This window comes from Chlorocebus sabaeus, chromosome 7 (assembly GCF_047675955.1).
Source record: "Chlorocebus sabaeus isolate Y175 chromosome 7, mChlSab1.0.hap1, whole genome shotgun sequence".
Taxonomy (NCBI): domain Eukaryota; kingdom Metazoa; phylum Chordata; class Mammalia; order Primates; family Cercopithecidae; genus Chlorocebus; species Chlorocebus sabaeus.
Genome location: NC_132910.1, coordinates 51,437,132 through 51,457,953, shown reverse-complemented (window position 1 = coordinate 51,457,953; position 20,822 = coordinate 51,437,132). Strand labels below are relative to the sequence as shown.

Sequence of the window (20,822 nt, the reverse complement as noted above, 5' to 3'; positions counted from 1 at the left end):
CGGCCCCGGCTTCGGGCCGGGGCTCAGGGAGAGCTGCCCGAGGCTCCTCTGCACCAGCCTCCCCGCCGGCTCCGCGTTCCGCTGTCCTGAATGTCCAGGTTTCATTCTCCCTGGAGGAGACTTGTCTGGTCCCGTGCTACCACCGTGAGGCTTTATTTGTATCTGTGTTGTTTATGTGGCCCCCTTCCTCCCCATTCTCAGTCCCACATAAGGCCTAGGCCCCTATCGAAGTGAGAGGAACGGGGTACTCTAGTGGCTAATCTCAGGTACCATCATTTCTGAGATCTGTAGAAAACTGTTCCCAAAGCAAACATCGAATACCTGAGATGACATTGCTTTTCCCTGGGAGAGAGTTCCTTTAAAAGAGAAGAGCACACATTCGGCAAGAATGGTCAAGAGTCAGTAATGATTGCTGAATAGTATCTGATTTGATAACACCAGAATTATCGATTAACCAAATCTCTGAGGAATATGGTACTGGGTTTCCTTTAGTTGAATTCAGCTTATTTATTGTCCTACTCAATCGGCTTCAGAGTAATAATAGCCAACATTTATTGAGCACTTACAAAGTGCCAGTAGTTATGCCTAACATTTTGCATGGATTATTTCATTTATTCCTCAGAACAATTCTGTGTAGAGGTGTGGGATTCATTTGACCAGGTTTACCCACAAGGAAACAGACTTTTTGATGAATGAATGATTGAGCGAATGAATGAAAATATCTTACCCAAGGTCACACAACAATTAGTGGCAAAGTCAGAATAGTAGCTGAACTTTCAGACTTCAAAAGCCTTTAATCACTACACTGTTGCCTTGCCGTTAGTTTTTCCACATTGAGAAGAAAGTTATCGATAGAAGAAAGTTATCGATAGATTCAATTAATTGTAGAAAATTGTTAATGAAAATACTTGTTTTGTTGTCTCTTAATTTTTTTTTTCCCTACGTCGTTGAAGCCCTGTGCTTTTTGCTTTTCTCTCTATCCTTTCCAGTACATTGCCTTCTAACACTATACCCGTGAGGACAGGAAAATAAAGTTAAAGAAAAGAGTTAATAATTTTTAAAATTGTGGTTTAAAAACCCACCAAATTTACGGTCTTAACTATTTTTAAGTGTACAGTCCATTAGTGAAGTATATTGACATTGTTGTGCAGACTTTTAAGAACTTTTTCATCTTACAACACAACTGTGTACTAATTAAACAGCTCCCTATTGCCCCGTCTCCCAATACCCTGGCAACTACTATTCTACTTTGTGTTTCTGTGAATGTAACTACTTTAGTTACCTCAGATAGGTAGAATCATGCAGTATCTTTTTGTGACTGTCTTACTTCACTTAGCATAATGTTCTCACGTTTCATTTATGTTGTAACACGTGAAGGATTCCTTTTTAAAAGAATACTGAATAGGCTGGGCGCGGTGGTTCACGCCTGTTATCCCAGCACTTTGGGAGGCCGAGGCGGGCACATCATTTGAGGTCAGGAGTTTGAGACCAGCCTGGCCAACATGATAAAACCCCATCTCTACTAAAAATACAAAAAAGTTAGCCAGGCATGGTGGCGCATGCCTGTAATCCCAGCTACTGGGTATGCTGAGACAGGAGAATCGCTTGAACCCAGGAGACGGAGGTTACAGTGAGTCAAGATCGCAACACTGCACTACAGCCTGGGCGACACAGCAAGACTCTGTCTCAAGGAAAAAAAAAAAAGAAAAAAACCACTGAATAATATTCCATTGTATATATATGCCACATTTTGTTAATCCATTCATCTGTCTATGGACATTTGGGTTCCTTTCACTTCTTGGCTATTATGAATGATGTTGCTGTGAACAAGGATATGCAAAGATCCTGCTTTCAATTATTTTGGATACCCAGAAGTGGGATTGTTGGATCATATGGTAATTCTATTTTTAGTTTTTGAGGAACCACAATACAGTTTCTGTAGTGACTGCACCATTTTACTTTCCCACAAACAGTACCTAGGGTTTCAGTTTCTCACCATCTTTGCCAACAACTATTTTCTGGTTTTGTTTGTTTTGATAGTACCCATCCTTGGGTGGGAGGTGATATCTCATTGTGGCTTTGGATTTGCGTTTCTCTGATGATTAGTGATGTTGAGCATCTTTTTATATGCTTATTGGCTATTTTTATAATATTCCCATTTTTGGTGAAATGTCTATTCAAGTCCTTTGCCCATTTTTAAATCACATTACTTGCTTTTTTGCTGTTGAGTTGTAGGAGTTCTTTGTTTATTCTGGATATTAACCCCTTATCAGATACGTGATTTGCAGATATTTTCTCCTATTTATATGTTGCCTTTTCATCACTTTGTTGATGGTGTTATTTGATACACAGTTTTTAAGTTTGTTGTAGTGCCGTTTGTCTATTTTTGCTTTGTTTTTTTTTTATGCTTTTGCTGTCATATTCAAGAAATCATTGCCAGTAGTTAATTATTTTTGAATCCTCCCCTACTGTTGAATATGATTTCATGTAGTCATTATCTAGTCCTAGAGGGACAGTTTTAACATTAAGTGAGTAGGCAGTCTAGACAGAATAACTTGGCTTTTGAAGTCTGACTCCACCTACTAGCTTGTAACCTTGTTCTTGAGCAGGGTGGAGAACCTCTTTAGCCTTTAGCTTTTTCATCTTTAAAACGGAGACAATGTACTAATCTCATAGTGCTGTTGTGAGGATTACGTGGGTTAATACAGGTAAAGCATTTAACAGTAAGCACTCAATGAATTTTGGTGTCATCCCCATTTTACAAGTGTGAAGCTCTGAGAATTCTTAAAACCCACCCAAACTTATACAATCTATCATGCTTCTGTCATGCAAACAATTTGAATGAATCTCTTAAAAGACATTATAAGATACCAAAGCACAACACAATTTGTTGACCTTAAAGACATGAATGTAGAAAAAATTAAATATGAGGGTGAAAGTTGGTAGTACAAATGTAAGGCAGTATGTGATTACCAGATAAAGTGATAGGGGATAACTATGTAGTCTAAAAACCTTAGTTCAGATGCAGATGTTGTCTCTGACTCCTTTTTAACCACTGACAAATTACTTAACTTCTGTGAGCCTTCTTTAGTTACATGTAAAGTGAAGATGTCATCACAGGATTTATGTGAGCTGAAATAAAGTTATGTGCCAGTATTTAGAAAAGTGTATTTTATATAGAACATTCTAGAAGATGTTTATTGGCACAATTTAAGAATTCAGGAGAGAGAAAGATCTAGGACATTTGTGTGAGATCCTGATAAAATATTTCATATAGAAGTTGAAGCTATTGGTTACAATGAGATTTTACGATTTTAGCCCTGAACTTCACTTATACTAGTCCACCACCAAATTCTTATAACTCAGAAAGTTGACTGAATGTTCGTCTGGATGTGCTTAAACTAAGAGAGGCAAAATAAAAGATCACATTTTGATTTCCATTATTCTTCCATGATAAGTGGAAAAACATGAGACTAAATTCCTGCTAGATTCCAGGATTTTTGTCCTCTTAAAATTTTATTTATGCCAGGTAAGAAGTCTGATACATAAGACACTTTCAGAAATTGGCAAGAGTTTTTCTTGACAAAAAACTTGATCCCCAAATGGATCTAGGATATTGTTTCTTTCCATGTTTTTAGTTGAGAATATTATTTTACAGTTTACTTATTGCAGTGGACTTCTAAGTGAATTCAGTTGTACAGCTTTCAAATATTTTATGAGTTTAGGTTTGAAAGTATTGATATATATGAATAGCTACCACATAGAAAATATAAATATTCAAAAAATGTCAGTAAGCAGAACTCAGTAACTGTAGTTTCTGAATAAACTGTACATTTATTGAGTTATTGATATGTTCTGGATTTTCAGAGAGGGATGCAATCTGTTTTAATGCTTTACATTGCAATTTTAATACTTTAGTGTTTCATAATAATTGGGAGATAGTTTGAAATGTAGATTTTTTTTTTAGAGAAAAGCATTTTTATTGTTTTCAGGAACACTGTAGTAATTTGAATCAATTGGTGGCTTACAGCTTCAAAAAAGACCATTCTTCATCTACTGTAATGAATGGATAAGTATGATAATACAAATTATATATTGAATAGTATATAACTCGCAGCATCCATCTGCACAATAGCAATTTAAATAGTCCTTTTTCTTTCTAATTTTTGCTACATTATCTTAAAATTTATATCTAATAAAAAATTCAAAGTTCTGTCTCTTTTTGTCTTAAAATGGTTTAAAAAGTAGCTTTTAAATTTGTCATTATACATCTGGAGTATTATCCAACATATTCTTTTTAAGATAATTTCATTCTTTTGTGTTTCTGACTTAATTAAAATTAGTGACAAGTACAAATTATACATTCAAAACAATTATTTCTATAGCACCAACTGAAGTGTTACAGAAATAATTTCCAAATTTCAGCTAGTAGCCAAATTATTTCAGATATTACAGTTGAAGAAAGAATACTGATTTGGGGTTTGAATCTTGATTTAATAATGATGTGACCTTGGATATATAGCTTAATCTTTCTGAACCTCAATTTCCTTATCTATAAAATGGGGTTTGATTTATTCAACAAATTTTTACTGAATATACTTTTTCTGTCCCAGACAATATTCTAAGAACTGGGGATTCAGTGGATAGTAAGACAAAGTCCTTGTCCTCATGGAGCTTACATTCTAGAGGAAATATGAAGTATATCTGTCTGGTATATGACACAATAATTCCATTTCTGTCATTGCCTCTTCCTTTCCTGAGCCTCAGCTTTCTCGTTTATAATCTTCACAGGCTTATTGTGAGGATATTTTATTATCTTAAGTGCTGTAAGCATGTCATATATTATTTCTATAGGAAAAAAAACTTGCATAGTGCCTTGGAGTTGATAGTATGTTTGTCTCTTTTGTCATTTGTTAAAGTAATTATTTGAGGGTAAGATAATTGCTTTAAATTAGGAGTAATCTTAATCTGGATTCAACTACTCATTCCATGCTTAGTTAACATTTATTTCTTTTGCCTTGCTGACTTCATCTCTTACATTGCCTGTGTATATAGCTGTCTCTCTCCTACATCTAAAATACCTTAGCAGTCAGGAACCATTTTAATCCTAATTATCTTTTTTACTCCCATGATGCCTAACAGTATTTTGCATATATTTGTGACATCTATGGGCCTGGATTTTCTGGAATGATAACTGTTTATTTAATTTTGCTCTCTTCAATAAAGATAATTTGTTAAATAAATAACTAAATGAAAATATAGCTGTAAGGCTTTCTATATTAATACGTTCACAAATGAAGCTTTTCTATAATCAGCCTAAGTGTTCAAAAAAAAAAAAAATATATATATATATGGATTGTCTCTATAGCAAAAATTTGGAAAGCGTATAAATGTCCATTAGTGGAAACTGATTAAATTCATTGCATTCATAAACTATGCACCTATTAAAAATGATGACATGGACCTATGTTTATTTCTATAAGGTGATATATCTAATGTGTCAACAATTGAATAAAATTAAGCTAAAAACAGGTAGATTCTTATATTTTTAATTTAATAATGTCTAAAAAGCTAGACAGCTAGCTAACTAGAGTAACCAAAAGGGTATAGCGATTTTTTGCAGGGGGAGGGGAGGGTTGGAAGGGGATTTATAAGTGATTTTTACTTTGTTATTTTATTTATTTTTTTTGAGACAGAGTCTCACTCTGTCACCCAGGCTGGAGTGCAGTGGCACAATCTCAGCTCACTGCAACCTCTGCCTCCTGGGTTCAAGCGATTCTCCTGCCTCAGCCTCCGAATAGCTGGGACTACAGGCGTGTGTCACGACACCGGCTAATGTTTGTATTTTTAGTAGAGATGGAGTTTCACCATGTTGGCCAGGCTGGTCTCAAATTCCTGACTCCTGACCTCAAGTGATCCACCTGCCTCAGCCTGCCAAAGTGCTGGGATTACACGTGTGAGCCACCACACCTGGTTGTTATGTTTTTTAATGAGCTGAACATACATGTTTGTATAATCACGCAAATAAAAGCTATTTGTATTTTGTGAGAAAGATAAAACATTATTTATTTTTCAAATCATGTGTTCTGATATTCAATTCAGCTAATGATATACATTATATAGGAGTCCAACAGAAACAGGAATAAAAATAGATCTCAGTTCTTCCTTTTTGGATTATCAACATAAATATTTTAAATTATATATTAACTTTTTCATTGGTCTTTAATATGGAATATACTAAATTACATGCGGATTATGTTAAAACTCCTAGTAGAGCAGTATGTCTGGAAGGTAAATGCATAAAATAAGATAGGATAAAATCTTTCATAAAAGTGAATGTTCTCTGGTTTATAGGTACTATCCCAATTAATGTTCGTAATACTGCATATTATTGTAAAAGAGATCCCATGTGATAGCTAAGACATTTAATAAATCAGAAAGATCCAATGTGTTCTAAATTCTCACGGTAGTTGAACTGAGTCATCTTCTTAGGCATCGGTTCCAGTGATTATTGGTACTGACAACCTTGCTGATTCCATTTTTAAGATGATTAAACTAGATTTTGAGGCCCAAAGTAATATAACTTGTCCACATTTTCACTTGATGGAGCCAAAGGCTGTGTAGTATGAGCTCATGTATGCACACAGCTACTGTTAGGCAGAAGCCCTATGCGTGAAATTCCAGAAAAAATTTCATTATCATAGTAACTGCCAAAAATCTGTAACAACTATATGATTCTGCTCTAGCAATATCCAAAATTTAGGTGTTGACATGGAAAATGTCCAGAGGAACCATGGAAGAACATGTTTGTGCTGAAAATGAAAGGGGGAACACACAGATAACTTCTAATTAGCATGCATTGGGTCATCATGGCCACCTTTATTTATTTTGTTTTATTTTATTTCATTTTTAAAAATTTTTTGAGATGGAGTCTCGCTCTGTTGCCCAGACTGGAGTGCAATGGTGCGATCTTGGCTCACTGCAACCTCTGTCTCCCAGGTTCAAGCAATTCTTCTGCCTCAGCCTCCCAAGTAGCTGGGACTATAGGCATGCACCACCATGTCCAGGTAATTTTTGTATTTTTAGTGGAGATGGGGTTTCCCCATGTTGGCCAGGCTGGTCTCAAACTCCTGACCTTAGGTGATGTACCCGCCTCAACCTCCCAAAATGCTGGGATTACAGGCATGAGCCTCTGTGCCCGGCTGGTGGCCATTTTTAAATATTAAACCTATATAACCACTTTCATATCTGGCTCTACAATTTTTAAAAAGTTTTTTTTTTTCATTTATTAGCCGAAATAGTTATATAAACAGACACTTCCTCCTCCACCTGTCTTATGGTTATGCAGTGGTATAGTTTATATAGGAAAATCATGATAAATGCTTGATTTCTTTTATCAGTTTTCAAGAAAAGGAGGCTCTTTCTTTTCATTCTCCAAAAAATAGCAAGTTATTATTTTTTAGGTTTTTGGTCAGTGGGAGCCCCTTTATATTAGTACATTTAGTTTTGGAAAATTTTGAAATAATTTCAAACTTACAGAAAAGTTGCAAGAATAATATAAACTTACACAAATACAAAATAATACAAACAATACAAAGAATACTAATTTCCATATACATTTCATTTGCTTTGTATTTGTTAAAGTTTTTACATTTGCTTTATCATGCCCTTCCTCTCTCCCTCCCTGCTACCCTTCTCTCTTTCTCTTTCTCTTTCTATACACACACACCACAGTCTATTTTTCCTGGAACCAATTAACAGTAGTTGTAGACATGATCTCCCATTACCCTAAATAATTAAGTATACATTTTCTAAGACGAGGACACTCTCTTAGATAACCACAGAGTAACCATCAAGTTTATGAAATCAGTGCTTACACCTTATTCAAATTCTGCCCGTTTTCTCAATTATGCCCCTTATGGCAAAAAAAGCACATGTCACATTTATGTGGCCATGATGTTTTATTCTCTAGATGCCATCATTTTTTTTCTTGACCTTGGTATTCTTGATGAGTATAGGCCCTTTTTTTTTTTTTTTTTTTTTTTTTTAATCTCTGCTCACTGCAACCTCCACCTCTCAAGTTCAAGCAATTCTGCCTCAGCCTCCCAAGTAGCTAGGATTACAGGCATGCACCACAGCGCCCGGCTATTTTTTTTTTTTTGGTACTTTTTAAGTAGAGACGGGGTTTCGCCATGTTAGCCAGGCTGGTCTCAAACTCCTGACCTCAAGTGATCCGCCTGCCTCAGCCTCCTAAAGTAAAGTACTGGGATTACAGGCGTGAGCCACTGTGCCTGGCCTAGGCCAGTGAGTTTATAGAATTTCCTTCAACTTTTTTTTTTTTAAATAAATAGAGACAGGGCTTCACTGTGTTCTCCAGACTGGTTTCGAACTCAAGTGATCCTCCCACCTTGGCCTCTCAAAGTGTTGGGATTACAGACATGAACCACCATGCCCAGCCCTTAATTTGGGTTTGACTGATAGTTCATTATATTTGTTTTTTTGTGTGATACCATAGAACTGATATGTGTTCCTTTATTATTATTTTTTGAAACGAGTCTCACTTTGTCACCCAGACTGGAGTGTGTAGTGGCATGATCATGGCTCACTGCAACCTGTCTCCTGGGCTCAAGTGATTCTTCTACCTTAGCCTCCCGAGTAGCTGGTACTACAGGCATATGCCACCATGCCTGGCTAATTTTTGTATTTTTTGTAGAGGCAAGGTTTTGCCATGTTGCCCAGGCAGATCTGGAACTCCTGAGCTCGAGTGATCAGCCCACCTTGGCCTCCCAAAGTGCTGGGATTACAGCTGTGAGCTACCGTGCCCAGCTGATGTGTATTCTTAGTGTAACATATCAGGAGACACATAATGTTGATTTGGTCCTTACTGGTGAGGTTACTTTGATCACTTTGTTAAGTTAGTGATTGCTGTTTTTCCCCACTATGATATTATTCTTTGAGATGGAGTCTCCCTCTCTCACCCAGGCTGGAGTGCATGGCACAATCTCTACTCACTGCAAGCTCCGCCTCCTGGGTTCACGCCATTCTCCTGCCTCAGCCTCCCGAGTAGCTGGGACTACAGGTGTCCGCCACCATGCCTGACTAATTTTTTGTATTTTTTAGTTGAGACGGGGTTTCACCGTATTAGCCAGGATGGTCTCAATCTCCTGACCTCGTGATCCACCCGCTTTGGCCTCCCAAAGTTCTGGGATTCCAGGTGTGAGCCACTGCGCCCGGCGGTGTTATTCTTTTCTTCCTTGTATTTAGTACATGTTTTGTAGGGAAATACTTTGAAACTGTACGAGTCCTGTTACTCAACAAACTTTCACTATCTCTTTGTAGCATCCATTGATTATTCTTTCCTGAATAAATTTCTGATGGTTTCCAAATGTGATTTTCTAATTCCATAATTCCTTCTACATTTATTAGTTAGCATTCAGCCTCAATTATCTGTTATGGATTCATGGTTTCCTATTTAATCTGTCATTGTCATCATTTATTTTGGTGTTCAGATTTAGTTAGTGGGAGCCCCTTCAGGCTGGCTCCTGTTTCTTTTGGACATCTCCTCATTGTTCTTTGAATTTTTCAATTTCCTGACACAAAACAATTTCAGGTTCACATTTTACTTTCTCTGCCCTAGGAATCAGCTAGTTCTCCAAGAAGTCCTGATTCCTTTTACTGGACAATGGTATTTAGAAACTAGATGTAGATACTGAATGAACTCATAGCTTACAGAGGTGTCATTGCTTCCAGCCCTATCAGTGGACAGAGTCAGGAAATAAATGTATATGTGAATGCATGTATGTATATTTATGTATATATGTGTGTTATATGTGTTTGTGGTCTACACATATCTATAGTAATTTGGTCAATGTTAATTTTAGTATCTGTGATGCATGCACACATATATAGTGTATTCACACACTTCCAGTTTTAGTAAAATGCACAGGGTTCATTCTAGCCATCTCCATTTCCACGTTTGTGATTCTGTTCTCTGTTACAGAATGAGAAATGTGGCTCCCACTTATTTGCTCATTTTCCCTTTTATGTAAAATTTTGCATGTATTTTAGCATATAAAAGCCCATTGGTCCAGGCCCTCTTGAGCTCAGCCATGATTTTGGTTGTGACTGTTTCTATTTTTTAATTTATTTTATTTTTTGATACAGTCTTCGTCACCCAGGTTGGAGTGCAGTAGCACAATCTTGGCTTACTGCAACCTCTGCCTCTTGAGTTCAAGCAATTCTCCTGTCTCAGCCTCCCGAGTAGCTGAGACTACAGGCGCCTGCCACCACACCTGCTACTTTTTGTATTTTTAGTAGAGACGGGGTTTCACCATGTTGGCCAGGCTTGTCGCAAACTCCTGACCTCAAGTGATCCCTCTGCCTCTGCCTCCCAAAGTTCTGGGATTACAGGCACGAGCCACCGCACCTGGCCATGACTGTCTCTTGAGTCCCAGTAAGCTTCCTTGGTTCAGGGTTCACAGGCGTTGCCAGCCCCAGATGCCAAAAGGAAGAGAAGGGAAAGGAAGAAGCCTAATTTTTCTGTTAGAGGAGGGAAAGACAGGGGAAGCCCACCATTTAGAAAATATTCAAACCGTGTCTACAGTGTTAGAAGATACTGCTGTTACATGCTGTATGCTCTCTCTTAACCATCATTTAGTCTTAGCTGTATAAATAACTATACATTTAATGCTTACTACTACCAGTCCTTATGTCAGCATATATGTAATTATTTTGGATTCCTAACACCTGTTTTATAGTGGCTTTCCAGAAGGGCTTGTGGGAACTAAGTTCCATTAATTCTACAATGTTGAAAACAGTTCATTTGTGACCTTACTGCTTGAAGTTGGTTTGGTGGATACAAAGTCTTTGCCTTACATTTTCTTTCCATGTGTATCTGTGTTACTCCATTGTTTTATGCAAGTACTACTGATGAACAAAGTCTGATGACAATCTAATTTCCTCTCCTTTATAAGTCATTTTCTCTTTTTGCCTAGATGTTTAGTTAATTTTATTAGAATATGTCTTGGTGTTGGTTATTCTTGTTCAATATTAGGTCTGTGATTTGCCCTTTCATTTAATAGTTTCAGATTTTTTGTTTTTGTATCAGAAAAGTTTATTCTATTCTTTTGTTTTTCTTCAGTACTCATTGTACGTATGTTGGATCTTTATTGTTAATATTTGCTGTTTTCTCTTGAAATTTTTTTGTCTTTTTCACTTTTAAAAAAATTTTTAAAATTTCCCTCTGGTGTATTTTCTTTCTCTTAAAGCATTATCTGTTGTATTTATGAGTCTTTGTTTCTTCTAGATTAGTCTTTTTTTAATTGATTTTTAAAAATGTCTTATTTTTTATTGAGTTTTATCATGTAAGTTTTTGATAGATAATTTCTTCTTTTTTTTTTTTTTGAGACAGAGTCTTGCTATGTTGCCCAGGCTGGAATGCAGTGGCACAATCTCAGCTCACTGCAACCTCCACCTTTGGGTTCAAGCAATTCTTCCACCTCAGCCTCCTGAGTAGCTGGGATTACAGGCACTGGCCATCATCATGCCCAGCTAATTTTTGTGTTTTTATAGAGACAGGATTTCACCATGTTGACCAGGCAGGCTAGTCTTGAACTCCTGACCTCAGGTGATCTACCCGCCTAAGCCTCCCAAAGTGCTGGGATTACAGGTATGATCCACTGCATCTGGCCGATAATTTCTGATGTTGTAATTTTGATATATATATTGTTCTTTTATATAATGCGTTATTTTTTAGTTTTTTCAGCTTGTTTTGAAGTAGTGAAGTGTTCATCTGTTTTGTTAGCAAGTGTTTGTGGTATGTATTCATTGTCTTCAGAGGTTTAATTTGTATTCATCCTTTTCTTCTTATAATTTTGTACCAGATTTGACTTCTGTCATTTTCTTTTACTCATTTTTATGTGCTGTTAGACTTTCTAAATATGTAGCGATCCTTCTGTTTTTGTGTAATGTTTAAAAATGTCACCTTGCTAAATGAGATATTCTCATTCCTTTATCCTTCCTACTTTTATCTGGAGTTTCTTTTTTTGTTTTTTTTTTTGTTTTCCCTCTCCTCTTCAGTTTGGGTCCTGTTCCCAGCAGTTTCTTCTTGGTATGACTTTTTTCTGGAAGAGAGCTTTGGTTGATTATTTTTAAAGGCATGTAGTGACTAGAGTCTTCCATGCCCTTAAAGTTTTATTGTGGACCCTTGCACTTGTGTACTATTGTATATTGTAGTAGGCAAAACTCATTCCTTTTTACACACTTTCCCCGGTTTTGCCTGTTGTGCTATATAGAGAGTATCTGTTAGTTATTTTTATTTTTATTTTTTTTTTATGTTCTGTGGGCTGGCAAATTCCCCTTTATTATACTCCACTACCTACACAGATCTTGTAGCAGTTGGTGGTTTGTCCCCACCTTCTTATATTTTGGGATTTTGTGCATGAGATTTTCTCTGATTTTATGAGGGAATTTGGAGAGATTTAAAATTTAAGCTGCTGTCAGCCTTTTTTCCAGAATTCCCACGAAAGTTTTTATGTTTAAATGTTGTGAACCACTACTTCCCTTAGACCATGCTGGTTTCCATTGTGATTGCAGACTAAATACAGACTGTAGTTTAAAAATTGGCCAGACATGTGGCTCACGCCTGTAATCCCAGCACTTTGGGAGGCTAAGGCGGGTGGATCACTTGAAGTTAGGAGTTTGAGACCAGCCTAGCCAATATGGTGAAACCCCATCTCTACTAAAAAAAAAATTACAAAAATTAGCCGGGTGTGGTAGTGGGTACATGTAGTCCCAGTTACTCAGGAGGCTGAGACAGGAGAATCACTTGAATCCCAGAGATGGAGGTTGCAGTGAGCCGATATTACACCACTGCACTCCAGCCTGCCTCAGTCTTAAAAAAAAAAAAAAAAAAAGACTATGTTATATTTCTCGTTAATAACTGTAGATTGGTACCTAGTTGAGTGTGTGTTTGTGTGTATATATACACACATATATGTAACATAACATGTATAAATATATATACATTTATTTATGTTTTATAAATATTTATTTATATATAACTATATATAAAAATAGCTTTATTGAGACATAATTCACATACCATACAATTCGTTCATTTCAATTATACCATTCAGTGGTTTTTTAGTATTTTAGCAGAGTTGCACAATTATGGAAATCAATTTTAGAATATTTCCTCACTTCAAAGAGACACCTCATTACTCTTTAGCAGTCATTCCTCATTTATTCCCAGTTCCACCCTCCCCTGAACCCCCAGCTTTGTCAATGATTCATTTACTTTCTGTCCCTGTAGGTTTGCCTGTTCTGTACATTTCATATAAATGGAACCATGTAGTATACTATCTTTTGTGACTGAAGTCTTTCACTTAGCATAATGTTTTCAAGGTCCGTTCATGTTGTAGCACTTATCAGTACTCTGTTTCTTTTTATTTTTGAAAATATTTCATTGTCTGGATGTATCATTATCCATTCATCAGTTGATAGACATTTGGTTGTTTCTATCTTTTTGCCATTATGAATAATGTTGCAATGAACATTTGTGAGTCAGTTTTTGTATGTTTTCATTTCTCTTGGATATGTACTTAGGAATGGGATTGTTGAGTCAAATGGTAACTGTGTTTAATTTTTTAAAGAACTACTAGATGATTTTTCAAAGCAGCAGCACCGTTTTACATTCTCACCAGAAAGTTATTAGGGTTTCAGTTTCTCCCCATCCTTGTCAACATTTGCCATTGTTCATCTTTTGGATTATAGCCATCCTTGTGGGTGTGAAGTGATACATGTCTTTGTGGTTTTGATTTTTATTTCCCTAATAGCTAATGATGTTGAGCAACTTTTGTTTGTGCTTATTGACCATTTGTTTTTTTGTTTTGGAGAAATGTCTATTCAGATCCTTCACCTGTTTTTTTAACTTGTGTTTTTGATCTTTTTATTATTGAAATGTAAGAATTCTTTATATATTCTAGATACATTTTTTTTTGAAAATCAGTTATGTTATTTGTAAACATTTTTTTCCATTCTGTTGATGATAGCCTTTGAAGTACAAAAGTTTTATATTTTGATAAAGCTAATTTTCTCTGTTTTCCTTTTATCACTTTTACTTTTGTTTCTATAGTTAAGAATATTTTGCCTAAATCAACATCATGAAGATTTACTTCTATATTTTCTTCTAAGAGTTTTGAAGCTTTAGCTCTTACATTTAGGTTCATGATCCGTTCTGAGTTAATTTTTGTGTCCAGTGTGATGGAGTCCAAATTTATTCTTTTGCATGTGGATAGGTAGTTGTTGACCCACAAGTTCTGATATGTAGTATTTTCATTTCTATTCAGTTCTAAGTATTTTGTAATTTCTATTATAATTATTTCATTCATACACAAGCTGTCTAGATTCTTTTCATTTTGTTTTTTTTTTTCAACCCATTTGTGATTTTTTTTTTTTTTTTTTTGAGACAGAGTCTCACTGTCTCCCAGACTGGAGTGCAGTGGTGCGATCTTGGCTCACTGCAAGCTCCACCTCCCGGGTTCACGCCATTCTCCTGTCTCAGCCTCCCAAGTAGCTGAGACTACAGGTGCCCGCCACCATGCCTGGCTAATTTTTTGTATTTTTAGTGGCGACGGGGTTTCACCATGTTAACCAGGATGGTCTCGATCTCCTGACCTCGTGATCCACCTGCCTCAGCCTCCCACAGTGCTGGGATTACAGGTGTGAGCCACCGCACCCAACCCATTTGTGATTTTTTTTTAGTTACATTTTTTTGTAATTGACTTCTCACATAACTGTATTGTGCTCATATATTGTGGTATATGTATATGGTACTAATTCTTTGAGATTTGAAGAGTACCATTCTATGGTCTATCAATAATGTGGGCCTGTGAGAAAGGAATATTCACCAGTTGGGTATAATGTTATATCCCTTAGAAAAAGCTTATAAATTTGATGTCTAACTTATCTGTATCCTCAGTGATTTCTTAAAATTTACCTTATGTCAGATACTGATTGAAATGTGTTAAAATCCACAATGATGATGGATTTCCCTTTTCCATTAGTTTTGATAAAATTTTTTACGTTTAGTTTTAACTTTTATTATGGAAAGTTTCAAGTACACACAAAAGGAGAAAAAAATAGTATAATCAATCCCTATCACTCACCTGTCTTGAACCATTATGAATATATATGGCCAACCTTATTTCATACACATTCTTTCTACCCCTACTTTTATGCTTCTCCTCCCCAGATTATTAAAAAGCAAATCCTTGATAAGACTATTATTTTTTTACACTCATTGTTCACATTTACTCTTGTATTTACCACACTATTTGCATACCATTCCTTTTTGCATCTCAGCCTATCTGTAAATGTTTTCCTTTTACCTGAAATGTATATATTACAGTATCCTCTAGTGAAAATCTTTTAGTGATAAATTTTCTATTTGTTGGAAAATGTTTTTATCTTGTGCACTTTCTGGAAAATTAGTGCATAACTCAAGTTAGCAGTTTATTTTTTCTGAGCACTTGAATGATAATATTCCAGTGTCTTGGCTCCCATTGTTGCTGTTGAGAATTAAAGAGGAAGGCTAATTTCTGTTACTGTGTGGATGATCTCATTGGCTGCTTTAAGGACTTACCTCTTTTTCTTTGGTAATCTGCAGTGTCACATGATATGATGAATAAAATTATGTCATAAATAATTGATTATAATCTCCAGTTACTAGCTTTAACTTAACATTCTACTTGTAGGTGGTGATTAGTGTTCTGTAAAAAGTTAAGTACATAAGGGAATGCATGCTAATTAAAAAGATCCTATGGTGAATCTTTTTGGAAAACACAGTTCATAATTTGTCTGCTTTAAAACTTTCTTCTCAGGATCTTGTGTATGTACCTTGATGTAAACAGGCACAGTATACTTTATCTTTCTACAGCACTATTGGAAATAATTATGAAAAATGGAAGCACGGCTGGAAATAGCCCTCATTGCCGAAAACCATCAGGTAGTGGTGATCAAAACAAGCCTAATGGCACAAAGGACAGCACATCTGGTAGTGGTGAAGGTGGAAAAGGCTATACCAAAGACCAAGTAGATGGAGTTCTCAGGTAGGAATAAATATGGTTTACATCTCAATCATAATTAGTATTGTACTTTTTGATGTTATAACACCTGAAAAAAGTGAAATATAACATTAGAAGAATAGACATCAAAGAATTGAACTCTGGGTTTGTCTTATGCTTCATATTCTTTATAAAACCAGTCTGTAGGGGCCGGGCGCGGTGGCTCAAGCCTGTAATCCCAGCACTTTGGGAGGCCGAGACGGATGGATCACGAAGTCAGGAGATCGAGACCATCTTGGCTAACACGGTGAAACCCCGTCTCTACTAAAAAATGCAAAAAACTAGCCGGGCGAGGTGATGGGCACCTGTAGTCCCAGCTACTCGGGAGGCTGAGGCAGGAGAATGGCGTGAACCCGGGAGGCAGAGCTTGCAGTGAGCTGAGATCCGGCCACTGCACTCCAGCCTGGGCGACAGAGCGAGACTCCGTCTCAAAAAAACAACCACAACAAAAAAAAACCAGTCTGTAAAGTACCAACTCTATAGAATATTCTATTTTTTAAAGTAACCTCAAGTTACAAAGCTTTTTCCAAATAATTTTTTTAAGAAAAATTATTGCAGCTTTTTGACACAATATGTTGTTTGCGTAGCAATATTAAAAGAGGATGAAGAATTGTTTTATTTTACATAGATGAAAATGGGAGAATTTCATGAGAGGAATATTGAGTGTAATAGCAACATTTTCAATTTCCTACTTTTATTAGTGAAGGATTTTTTTTCTATTTATATATTTTTTAAGGCTATATATATGCAGACACTACAATGTCTTTTCTTTTTGTATATTTTTAACTCTGATTATTCTGTCTCTGTTTTTAGTTTTACCCATGATATACTTTTACTTCAAGCAGAAATGTTAGAGTTGAAAAGCTATAAACTGGGTTTTGGGTATCTGGCTTTTAAAAATTTTATAAGTAAAAGGTTTTCTGCAAATGAGATGAAACTTTTGGAAACACTAGAAAAAAGTGTTTTGTTTCCTGCTAAAGCTTAAGGAAGCTGTATTGATGTTGTACTGATATTACTTTGCTAGGGAAACTAAAGATTAAGAATTTTGAACAGAGATTAATTCAAGAATTCTCATGGAGAGTGAATAATAATATAGTGAACTAACTCAAGTGAAGAGTAGTTAAAATTAGTTAGGTTAAATCTCTTTCTCGTTGTCCTTTCTTGTCTCTCTTTTAATTTTATTTCTTTTTTCACCTTTTTACCCCATTCTCAACTTTTTATTTACCATAATTTGTAACTGAAGTGTATTTTGAGATATAGGTTTTATTTATTAAGGAAAGTGGTTTACCATATCTTAATTTTAAAATCAAATACCCATATATTTATACTTTGCATTTGTCCCTATATATTTAAATGCAAAAGCTTGGTTTTAACATTTTATTTGAGAGTGATTACAATGAGAAAAAAGGATTCTCTGGGTGTGGTGGCTCACACCTGTAACCTTAGCACTTTGGGAGGCCAAGGCGGGCAGATCACCTGAGATCAGGAGTTCAAGACCAGCCTGGCCAACATGGCAAAACCTCATTTCTACCAAAAATAGAAAAAGTAGCCGGGCATGGTGATAGGCACCTGTAATCCCAGCTACTCGGGAGGCTGAGACTGAAGAATCACTTGAACCCAAGAGGCAGAGGTTGCAGTGAGCCAACATCGCACCACTGCACTCCAGCCTGGGCGACAGAGCAAGCCACCTTCTGAAACAAACAAACAAATGCACAAAAAAGTATTCCTTAATCATGGTAAAGCCATTATAGAGTATTTGATGAGTATGAATGAAGCACCTTGAGAATATAAATAATGCTACTAACCACTTTTATACCTATAGTACTGTATCAGAGGTAGCTGAATAAGTGAAAGAAATGAATAAGTGAGAAACTTACTTTTGAATTTATTTCATAAAAACTTTTGTTAGTAAGCAGTATGCTTGAAACATGTTCCTGGAAAACACATCCTAAAACAAATTGTATTTGCTTATAGGATTTACTTTATGTTGGGAAAACATATTCTCAAGGGTTCAAAGAAAGTTAAATGTATTATATATGATTTGTTTTTTTTTTTTTAAGAATATAGAATCACCTATATATTTGAAAGTCTACCAAAAAACTATGGTTGAAAGTTTTGGAAAATAAGAATCTCCTAAATCTGGTGTTTTTAAAAAGTCTGTTTCTTCATTTCCTCTACCCTAGCCTTGAAAGAAAAAGAAGAGTAGTCCAAGGTGTGGTAGAAATAAGGAAGGAAGAGCATTGATGCCTCTTTGTTCTGGTATTGATTATATATATATGTGGGATGGGGTTGGTTTTGTGTGTATGTGGGTGGTTGTGTGTGTGGTTCTCCAAAGCCCAGAGGAACTGGCCCTAGGCAAAGAAACACCTTGAGAATGGAAGAATGAAAGATGATGGTGAGTGTAGACACACTCTGTGTGTGGCCAGAGTTAGACAGGTGGAGACATAAAAGGTGGAGGGAATTTTTCTGTTTTCTCTGTCAAATTGGAGATGAGGTCTTCTGAGAGTAAGAAGAAAAGAGATGAGGTTGAAAGCTTAAGAGAGTGGTAAAAGTATGGAATATTTGCAGAGGATAAAAGCAAAGGGAATGGAGTGTGACTGATTGAGCTTTGAGGCCCCGCCACATTTGAGACCATGAATTCTTTAGGAGTGGAAGAAATAGCTTAGTAGTATACCTGTATTAAAGATTGGTCCCCTGGTCAGTAATCTTATTATACCTTTTTAATTAAATATAATTTTTGGGGGGGACTAAATATGATTGGAACAGTCTCTAAGAGAATCCCTACGTTTTCAAAATACTTCAGTCTGTACTTTATGTGAGTTTCTTAGCTGAATATACCTTTTCGCTTATATTAGCCTTCATAAGTGTTGCTTTAGTGAGGGTACAGATCACTAGCAAACACTTAACATGATGTATGTTTTTGTTTTTTCTTTTACCTATACACAGGGGATTTTTCTGAAGAAAGCCATGTTATCTTGTTGGTTAGCATGATTATGCAAACAAGTTGCTCAGTGACAATTTGGCTCAATGGGGAGAAGTCTTGCAATAATACTGCATCCATTGCATAAGTAAGAGCTAGCTTACAGTAAGACTGAGGAAAAAGTGTGTAACTCTGTAAACTAATATTCTGTTAAACTTGGCGATTTTTTTTTTTTAGTTGAAGCATATTGAAAAATAATGGAGACAAAGTTGTCATGGATCTTATTTGAAATGTTTAATATACCATTGAGAAACTTTAATGTATCATTTAAAAACTTTACAAGATCAGTGTGAAATTATTAATGGGAGTATCATTGTATTTATCAATTAGAAACACTGTACAGCTGTTAAGTCAATTTAATTATGGGGATTTGAATTTAAGATTTGATTTAAGCTTCAGTTCTTTGAGAAGAAAAGAAATCATTTTGCTAAACTTATAAAATAAGTAATTCCTTGTCTCAGGAATAAATAAATGTTTCCTTAAACACTAGTTAAGTTTGGAGTATATTTAAATAATTAGCTATATAGCACACATGAACAAAAGAGAATCGAAAAATGACCTTCCTCTCCCACCAACTATGCTTCCATGTACATAAGAGAAGACATAAAGTCTGGACCAGGCAGAGTTTTCCCATTGTTGAGCTCCACACAGATCCTTTTGGCCTTTTTGTACATTATTTCCTTCCAAGATAGGTAATGGGTTAATCTTTTTAAATTTATTTTAATTCTTCAGTGAGGCAGGAGAAGGTTTTACTCTTTTAGAAAGCAGCAGATTGTAAAAAGTGTAACAAACAGATGTAGCTAATGAAAAGGAGCATGATGAACAACAATATGAATGAAAATAGATACCTGAATGCTAATTTCTCATTCAGGTGTGAAAAATTAGGTGAATGGGTATATTTGGAGCATTACTTCAAATACATAGCCTTCAGGCTGTCCGTTGGTGATGATGACTTTATAACTGCTGACTTCTCAAGAATTTCTGCTCTAATATATAATGAAAAATTTAGTGCAGAGAAGATATGGTAGAGCTGGATACAGCTAAGACTTAATGAAATAACTGTTTTTCCTGTCTAGCCTTTTTTTTTTTTTTTTTTTTTTTTTTCCCCCCCTCGTCTGTGGCAATTCTTAACTTTATGACCCTATCTAGAGCACTGCAGTTTTTCACCTACTTTGTCTACACTATCCAGCAACCTTCTCCTGTGCTGGCTTTTTAAGTTGACCAGGCTTTTATGCTCAGTAATTATAAACAACACAATTTAGAGACTTAATCTGGAACATAATTCAACATCCTGCACACTCAAACCAACCAGTAATGGCTTTAGGATTGTTCAGTGTTTAACTTACCTTTTATTTTTTGCATTCAGGTAGTGTCTGCCATATTCATATCTGTATACCTTGTCTCACAGTCTGTTTCACTTCTGTTAACTGCTTCTCTTCTATTCCAAATGACTTTTATTACCAATTACATTTTCATGACAGCATTCATCACATTTGATCTGAATGTGACTCTTTAGATCCCCATCATTTCTGCTCTCAAATTGAAAGTCATCTGTCCATCCATCCAATATATATGGTGAACAAAACATAATCCCTGCCTTCAAAGAATCTGTAATCTAGAAGAGTTGTCAGACAAGTAAAGAGGCAAATGTAGTACACTGTGGTAATTGTTGGGATAAGGCTAAGTTCAGAGGATGTGGGGAGGATGTAAGAGGGGCA

General features: G+C 35.8%; 1 protein-coding gene across 2 annotated transcripts in view; it reads left to right on the top strand.

The window, feature by feature from the left end:
- The window catches only part of DNAJB14 (DnaJ heat shock protein family (Hsp40) member B14), a 51,033-nt gene that overhangs the window by 436 nt on the left and 29,775 nt on the right, over positions 1-20,822 (top strand). The window contains exon 2 of one of the 2 annotated variants that reach the window (XM_007999385.3): positions 15,938-16,109. The exons of the other annotated variant lie outside the window; for it this stretch is intronic. Coding sequence (XP_007997576.1) covers positions 15,938-16,109 — 172 coding nt within the window. The remainder of the gene's footprint in view (positions 1-15,937; positions 16,110-20,822) is intronic. 2 annotated transcript variants of the gene reach the window in all.